The 8,595-nt window shown below is 55.8% G+C and overlaps 1 protein-coding gene across 3 annotated transcripts; it reads left to right on the forward strand.

The window, feature by feature from the left end:
• The first annotated feature begins 1,877 nt into the window (after positions 1-1,877).
• C1QL2 (complement C1q like 2) lies at positions 1,878-4,088 on the forward strand. 3 transcript variants are annotated; one of them, XM_036079620.2, is made up of 3 exons: positions 1,878-2,411; positions 2,460-2,713; positions 3,337-4,088. In XM_036079620.2, exons 1-3 carry the CDS (start codon positions 2,030-2,032, stop codon positions 3,514-3,516), a joined length of 816 nt encoding a protein of 271 aa, XP_035935513.1. In that variant the 5' UTR covers positions 1,878-2,029; the 3' UTR covers positions 3,517-4,088. The 3 variants fall into 3 exon arrangements, with proteins under 3 accessions (XP_035935513.1, XP_035935512.1, XP_035935511.1); XM_036079619.2 differs by having other exon boundaries at positions 1,878-2,385; positions 2,428-2,713; XM_036079618.2 differs by having other exon boundaries at positions 1,878-2,713.
• The last annotated feature ends 4,507 nt before the right edge of the window (positions 4,089-8,595 follow it).

Below are 8,595 nucleotides of genomic sequence, written 5' to 3' on the forward strand. Positions count from 1 at the left end.
TCCATAGGGATGTTGGGAGGAGAAAGTGAAGAGCATGTGCAAAGCACCTGATACATCAAAGTAGGTGCCCAATAAATGAGTTTCTTCTCCCCCTTCTCCCCTGGGTAAAGTTTGCTTCAGGCTAGGTTCAGTTATCTTTTTCACAGATATGTACTGAGGGCCTATATGTACTAGGTGACAGATCTTACGCTATGCCCTGGGAAATACACCCATGAATAAAGAGGCTGGAGCACCGTGGGGTGGGATGGGGAAATGACCCAGAGTGACCAGAGAAACAAAATGGATTTTTAAGTAATGCACAAGAACACAACACCTGATAAATGTATATTCTTCTCAAAGCAATAGCCTCAGGAGGGTGCACGATTGTTCCAGAGATGCTGATGCATTGCCAAGCACTGATATCAGCACTTGGACTTTCTTCCCAGGGCCCCCCCCCCCGGGGGGGGGCATTCCTATGTCAGGGTGGGGGGCGTCTGGAGCTTTAGGAAGATAGTCTCAGAGAAGGGAATGCGAAGACCAGGGCTTTTGATTTCTGGTCTTCGCAGTACACAGGAGCGGTTCCCATCCTTCCTTTATCCTCTCATGCTGCTTTGCAGTTGGATAATTCTTCTCTAAATCTGGTGTCACAGCTTATTCAAAACTTTGGCTGCGAATGGTTTTGGACTACTTTTTAAAAAAATATATAACTGAACCGACCTCACTAGGAGGGAGAGCCGGTTATGTTCAAAGGAACCTGTCTGTGGATCTGCCTGGTAGTGGTGGGTGGGGAGTGGGAGTTGGGTGTCCCAAGGTTACCACCAAGTGCTGGGTGTCAAGGATTTGCATTCAAATGATCTTTATACAGAGGGTAAAGACCAATGATTTTCTCGGTGGAAGAAAGGGGCCGAGGCTAATAAACTCTTGTATCGGGGGCTTTGAGGTTTTCAAAGAGTTGATGGGGTGGTCTTCTGGATCCTATTTAACAGCTTGGAGTTCTCGGGCTAGGTGTGCGAAAGAGCTTCCAGAAGCAAGATTTATTTCGTTCTGAAGAAGTAAGTCAGGAGGGCTTTCAGAGAGTCCTTCGTTCCAGGGCCTCGAGGGACTGAGCTCTCTTGACTTGGGTTGAAGTCTGGTCCCGCTTGCAGGCAGGGGGCATGGATTAGGTGACGCCCCCGAAGGACCTTGCTGGCACCGGGATTCCGGGAACCTTGGAGGCCGGGCGGCGCTGGCCGTCCGCCCGTGAGTGCGCGCGTGGGCGTGTGTGTGCGGTGGGTGGGAGGCGCGCGAGGGTGGCCGCCGCTGGGTGTGTCAGAGGCGCGGGGGCCGGGGATGCGCCCGCTGCGCCCACTTGTGGCTCCCGGGCGCCGCAGGAGGAACCGCGCCTTTGCCGCCTCTGCCGAGGACGCCGCGGGATAGGAGGACCGAAGGCTGATGACATGAGGGCGCCGTCTCCCGAGTGATGGCAGCGCGCGCTGCCTCGCCGCCTCCGCCGCTCAGCCCCGGACTCCTTACGTCAGGGTAGCTGGGTCCCCCCTCCGCTCGGGAGCCAGCGAGCAGCGGGAGAGCAGAGCAGAGCGCGCCGCGGAGCCGGGGCGCCCTCACTGCGCGCCGAGCCCCGCCGAGCCCCGCAGAGCCCCGCCGAGCCGGGCAGGAGGCAGCGCCGCCGAGCCCGCGCGGGACGCCGCAGCCGCACCCGGCGCTCCCCAGCCGCCGTCGCCCGGACCCGTGGGGCGCCGGGCTCAGCCTGGGCTCCCCCCGCCATGCGCGCCGGACTCCGCGGCTTCCCCGAGCAGCCCCAGCGCGGTGGGCACCGGCACCTGGGCCGAGGCGCCTCTCGCTAGAAGTGGTCGGGCGCCCGGAGCAGGGGGTCGCCACGTCGGGGACGCGGCCGGGATCCGCGGAGTCGGCCCCCGAGCGCGGGGAGCGGGGCCGCCCGCGCCGCCCCACCATTACCTCCCCGGGCGGCAAGGAGGAGCTGGTGGCGGTCGCCTCCCGGCTGTGGCAGCGGCGGCGGCGGGCCTGCCTGGCGGCCGTCGGCGTGCTCCTGGCCATGGCGCTGGGGCTGCTCATCGCCGTGCCGCTGCTGCTGCAGGCGGCGCCCCCCGGCGCGGCGCACTACGAGATGATGGGCACCTGCCGCATGATCTGCGACCCGTACAGCGCCGCAGCCGGCGGGGGGCCCGCGGGCGCCAAGGCGCCGCCGCCCGGACCCAGCACTGCCGCCCTGGAAGTCATGCAGGACCTGAGCGCCAACCCTCCGCCCCCCTTCATCCAGGGACCCAAGGGCGACCCGGGGCGACCCGGCAAGCCGGGGCCGCGGGGGCCCCCTGGAGAGCCGGGCCCGCCTGGACCCAGGGGTCCCCCGGGGGAGAAGGGCGATTCGGGGCGGCCGGGGCTGCCCGGCCTGCAGCTGACGGCGGGCGCGACAGGCGGTGTCGGGGTGGTGAGTGGCGGAACCGGGGGCGGCGGCGACTCCGAAGGCGAAGTGACCGGCGCGCTGAGCGCCGCCTTCAGCGGTCCCAAGATCGCCTTCTACGTGGGTCTTAAGAGCCCCCACGAAGGCTACGAGGTGCTCAAGTTCGACGACGTGGTCACCAATCTCGGCAATCACTACGACCCCACCACCGGCAAGTTCAGCTGCCAGGTGCGCGGCATCTACTTCTTCACCTACCACATCCTCATGCGCGGCGGCGACGGCACCAGCATGTGGGCGGACCTCTGCAAGAACGGGCAGGTCAGTCACCCCTCACCGCCGCCGGCCCCCGCAAATCCCCGCAGACTCTCCTCCCCACCCCGCGCCCCAAACCGCCTGGGAAACCAGACTCCTTTCTCCCCACTCGCCAGCGCCCGGGCGAGCCCCGGGAGGGAGCGCGCCGCAGCATCCAGCTTCCCGGTGCGCCCCGGTCGCGTTTGTCCCAGTGTAGCGAGCGCCCAGACCCCGCCACCCGCACTTGCCGGCTACTAGCGTACCCGCCAGCAGCCCCGCGGGCTCCTCGGAAGCCTCATTCTTCTTTAGTTCTCCCTTTGCGCCCCCGTCTCCCCTTTGCCCCCCAGTCTTCTTTCTTCTCGGCCCTGGTGCCCTGTTCTCCCCCTTCCCCGCTGGGTCAGAGTTTATGAAGCCCCCTCTCTCCTTCCTTCCGGGACTTGACTTGCCGGCTGCCGAGAGGAGGGGACAGGAAAGGAGCTGGCCAAGTTGGAGAGAGAGAGGAGACAGAGAGAGGAGCCTGGGTGGGAGTGTGGTCCCTGGAGCTGCGGGCAGAAGGCCGGCGGGGTTTGGGCGGGGGGAGCGCCATCTGGGGGTGGGGAAGGCGCAGGCAGGGGTGCCCTGGCCCACCTGCTCTGGCGGCTCGCCCCCAGGTCCGGGCCAGTGCCATCGCTCAGGACGCCGACCAGAACTACGACTACGCTAGTAACAGCGTGGTGCTGCACCTCGATTCAGGGGACGAGGTGTACGTGAAGCTGGACGGCGGGAAGGCGCACGGAGGCAACAACAACAAATACAGCACATTCTCGGGCTTTCTTCTGTACCCGGATTAGGAGCGCAGGGAGCGCGGGGCGGAGTGGCCTCAGGCCACCCTGTGCCCCTGGCGGAGAGCTGTTCCCCGGCTGGAGAGGACCACTCTCGCTTCATGACACTTCCTGACATCTACGGAAAAGACACATCCCTGCCGTCCTCCCTGCCCCGCTCCGACCTCAGTGTGTCTGCGACTCACCACGCTCCACTCTGCGCTGTCCTCCTGGTCCCTGTCCCCTACCTGGGGAGGGAGAAGGGGATGCCTGAGTGGCAAGGTGAGCGTGAACCCGAACCCCGGAGGCGGAGGCAGCTCAGTTCAGACTTTGCAAACCTGATTGGACTGGACAGGCCTGGCGGGACGCCTGCCCTTCCAGTCCCCCCTCCTTCTCCGAGTGCCCTGAGACCGAGGGCTCCCAGTCCTGGCCAGCGAGGTAGGCCAAAGTGAGCAGGAGCTCCCTGGGGCATCCTTCTTTGTGACCCAAAATACCTGTGCAAATTTCCCTGTCCATCAGCCAGAAACCACCCGCAGCAGAATCCCAGCAAATGGAAAATTCATCTCGCCACTGCACTCCCGAGTCAGACCCACCTTGATGCATTAAATTATGTTTTTAGACCATGGGCTCCGACTCTCTCTCAGCGTGGCCCCAAGACCGGGGGCCCTTCAGATGTCCACCTTGGCGTAAAGACCTTAACTGGGCCCTGAGTAACCTCATATATACCCTGCTTGCTGGCCACTGCCTCGGCCTTGCCACCTGGGGTGGGTGCAGAGATGTGGGGGGGGGCAGCCTCCCTCCCTTTGGGGATGTGCTCCCCTGGGCTGCAGCCCTGAACAGGAAGAGCCCAGAGGAGGGTGGGGGGAAGTTAGAGGATGCTGGAGAGGACAGCCTTATGGGAGGAGGTCAAAGGGCAAGAGTTTCTGGAGAAGGGAGGGGGGAGGAGGCTAGCTGGGCTCCAAATGGGAAGCATGAATGAGGCACTCTGCAGCAGGTGATCTCTGAGATGTTTGCCCCTGAAAGGAAGTGCAGAAGTCCTCCGCAGAAATACACCCACTCTTACACATAGTATACTCAGCACAGGTCCATTTGCTCATACACCAGCTAGATCCACATCTCTCAAAAGAGCTGGTAAACAGAGACAATTCTGTGGACCATCAGTTCCCCAAATTCACCCAGAACCGTGTGGTAAGATAGACACTATTGGGGGGGGACATCCTTTTTCTGGGGTCTTGCCTTCCATTTGCACGGTGATGTGGGGCACCTGCTCTGAACCCCAATGTGCTCGTTTGGTGTCCCCTCTTTACTTCCCTTCATAATTCCACATTCACGAGTTAGGCAAACACCCCACATGGCTTTGATTTTTTTCTTTTTACTTTTCTGTTTCGTTTTTAAATCACTGAGTTCCAATAAACAGTAAGTTACCTACAAAATAACCAGCTAGCAACCTGTTAGTGCCTACTGAGCTCGTTTTGACCAGTTAGTTGTTTGAAAAGAAATGTGAGTGTGTGCGCAGAGGCGACCCTGGAGTGCATGTACCCGGGTAAAGCTGGAAATATGCGTGCGCACATGCACCCCTCATATAGATATAATGTTATGGCTGTCATCACTAATCCAAGGGACACACGTGCACAAACACACACATTCGTAGGTCCAGGTCCATGTGGTGTGTGACAGTGTTCAAGGCTGGATGTCTGCCCCCAAATCGCATTGTGCTGGACTTTAATTCTTGGAGGATGCTGAAAGCCGTTGAGTCCGATCTGAGAGACAATTACACCCCATGCCTTGAGTCCTGTCACTGTCGCTATTCCTCTTTATGCTCTTATTTTATTTGAATAAGGTTTCATTGTCATTCACTTGAATATTAGCGATGATTGCATCTGCTTTGAGTCCAGGGATAAAGTGCTCAAAGAGAGCCGGGGGAAAACATACACACACACACACACACACTCACACACACACACACAAACCACCATCTCTCCAGTTCCAGACCCAAACGGAACCCCAGTTCCCCACCCCACCCCAGCCCACCCGCCTGATTGTGGAGCCCAACCCCAGCTGAGCCCGGGAATTGGGGAGGGCAGAGTCGGGCCCCATCTACAGTTGCATACGTATCAATTTCTGATGCCTTGTCGATTGTATCATCCAGAAATACGATTAAAACCAAATGTCTGAGACCCAAATGAAGTCTAATTGCTATGGATCTGCAATCCCCCATGGGCCCCTAATCCTTTCTGACTTATTCCTCCCCTTCCTCCGATGAGATGGAGCTTAGACGCAAAGCCCTCGGTTTAAATTTCAAAAATTAAAATTGACATGCAGTGGTGGCTTCCCTGGGAGCGGGAGGAATTTCTAAGGAGGTGCCCAAGCCCAGCTTTATCCTCTGCATTAAGAAGCAATTTGTACTTCTAACAAAACCCCCGCCACTCCCCTTCGGTGGCAGGGCAGTAGAAATGCCTTGCCCCGGTCTGGCTGTTCACAATACTTAGACACACTTGAATCTGAGATGCCTCCATCTGTATTCCCTGACGCAACTGGGCTTCTTGCAATTCTAATGCCCGGGCAGCCGGGAGGAGCTTCAAGAGGTGTCACCTGCTAAGAGGATGATAGATTGATGAGATGGCAGGCTGGAGGCAGGAGCACACCCGCCCAGGACAACCTCTGCGTCTGCACACTCTCCATATCCCAGGCAGGCCCCTCCGGACTCGTTGAAGTCCACGATCCCATGATCTCTGGAGGATGCCCTGAGATGGAGGCAGGGAGGGATGGGGACACCAGGCCTCCCCCTGCTGCCAACTTGGCGGGCTATCCGTCTTGGGGTTCTTGTGGAATGCAAGAAAGCATTTGCCCCAGACCCTCACCCTTCTCGTCTCTAGCTGAGTAGAGAATTATTACCAATCATACTCAGAAAGTATTGTCTTAATTTCCTAATTGCTTTTGGGTCCATTTTCGGTGTTGTTAGGATGGGATTACTATACTGACATCTCTCAGGAAGTAGAAAAGTTCTTGTTCTGTTCATTGGGGAGGCAGGGAAATTAGGGCTCCAAGAGGTCCAGTGACATGCCCAGGTTCACAAAGCTAAAAGGCTGAACCAGGGCTTGACCTCCAGGCCGAGCCTCTGCCCAGCTGCACAGACCAAGCCCGTCTACCTCCCAGAGTTCACAGGCCTTTGAGAAGAGATCAAATGGGTGGGACACACTTCCTACTCTTTCTTACATCCTCTGATGTAGGGAGTCTCAGCACCCTCCAAAGGGTCAGGCAAGAAGAGACAGCCCTGCTTCTTGGGCCCAGGCTGCTGGCAGAGAGTACCCCAGACGGAAGCTCCCACTCCTGAGGATTGGCTGAAGATCCTGGCCTTGGGGTCCTCATTGATGGCCCAGTAGGATCTTAGGTCACCAACTCTAAATGCTCCGTTTGGACCTATCTGTCTCCATCAGCAACCTCCCACGCCCCTTCTCCTTAGGGTCTCTTGACCACCTTCTCTTATTCTCCCTTTTGGTGGTGGGGAGGGGGACACCTTGCAGGTGCAGTGGGCATGACTGTCCCTAATTGGTGAGAGGCCCCTTTCTTTATTCCCAGAGTTTACGTCTATGTGACTAATTATTTTCAGGACTGCCTGAGTGCATGAGATACACGCCTGGCCCTGGAAATTCGGATAGAAGTTATGCCTTCCACTACATTTTCCTCCTATCTGTGTGAGCAGATGACTCTGCTCAGCAGATGACAAAGCATCCAGGTCCCCCTCTGCATGGAGCGCTGATGACACGGTAGAGGGGCCATATTATGGAGACCAGTTCCTCCAGACTTCACTGATCATGCAGTCCCATTGGACAAACATTTTTTGAGCACTCACACCCAGTCTGTGTGTTTGACCTGTGAATAATTTACGTAGACTACTCTCAATCCATACTTTAAAAAAAATTTTTCTATCTTTTTGTATTCATATTCATCAACGGATCTCCATAGTCAAGTCAGTAACTTTCTTCCAGCTGGCTAAACAAGTTTGGGGAAAGTTCTCCTCTCACTGGAACCAAAAGAAATAAGGGTTAATCCATGTGTTTCCCTTCGAGTTGCCATTTTTCCAGACTCTTAGGCAAGAAAATATGTTCTTTTATGTGTAACAAGTAAGGCTGCACACTTTACTTCTTTGCGAGCACAGCTTCAATCCGTATTTTAGTATTAGGAATGCTTGATTTTTCTCTTTTTTTATTTTTTTATTTATTTTATTTTATTTTATTTTTTAAAGATTTTATTTATTTATCTGAGAGAGAGAGAATGAGAGAGAGAACACGAGAGGAGAGAGGTTCAGAGACAGAAGCAGACTCCCCGCTGAGCAGGGAGCCTGATGCGGGACTCAATCCTGGGACTCCAGGATCATGACCTGAGCTGAAGGCAGTCGCTTAACCAACTGAGCCACCCAGGTGCCCCTCTCTCTTTTTTTAGATGAAAAATAAATAAACCTCGAATTTCAGTATTTCCATTTTACACCTGATTTTGAAGCTTTGATGTTGGCATTGGAACCAAGCCATGGGATCAGGACGGGCCAGGGGGTGCAGGCTCTCTCTCAGGCCCCTCTGAATACTGGGGAGAATGAACTTGGCAGGTGAAAGTGAAGAATTTTGGAGGGAGGTTCTGGTCTCCTGTAATTGTCATACTCTGATTCCCTTCAACGAACAGGAACACTCCCCAGAGGAGCATGGATCAGAGCAGTACTCGCAGAAATAATATGAGACATAGTTTTTAAAAATATATTTTACCATAATAATTTCAAAAATACTCAGAAGAAAACAGAATAGTCCATTGAGCTCTCATGTGCCTATCATTGAGCTTTGATACTCACCAAGTCATGGTCAATCCAGGCAGAACGACAGTTTTCCTTTATGAACACCTTATGATGTGCCAGGGATTGGTGCTAGGGCTCAGTTTGCTTCCTCACAACACCCCTGTGAAGTAAGTATTGCTATTAGCCCCATGTTACAGATGGGGAAACTGAGGCTCACAAAGGTTTTTTTTTTTTTTGTTTGTTTGTTTGTTTGTTTGTTTTTTGAGACTTGCCCAAAGTGAAGCCCAGGACTGTCACTAAGTTCTGTTTGACCCCGGAGCCCAAAC

Source organism: Halichoerus grypus, chromosome 4, assembly GCF_964656455.1.
Source record: "Halichoerus grypus chromosome 4, mHalGry1.hap1.1, whole genome shotgun sequence".
In the NCBI taxonomy this organism is placed as follows: domain Eukaryota; kingdom Metazoa; phylum Chordata; class Mammalia; order Carnivora; family Phocidae; genus Halichoerus; species Halichoerus grypus.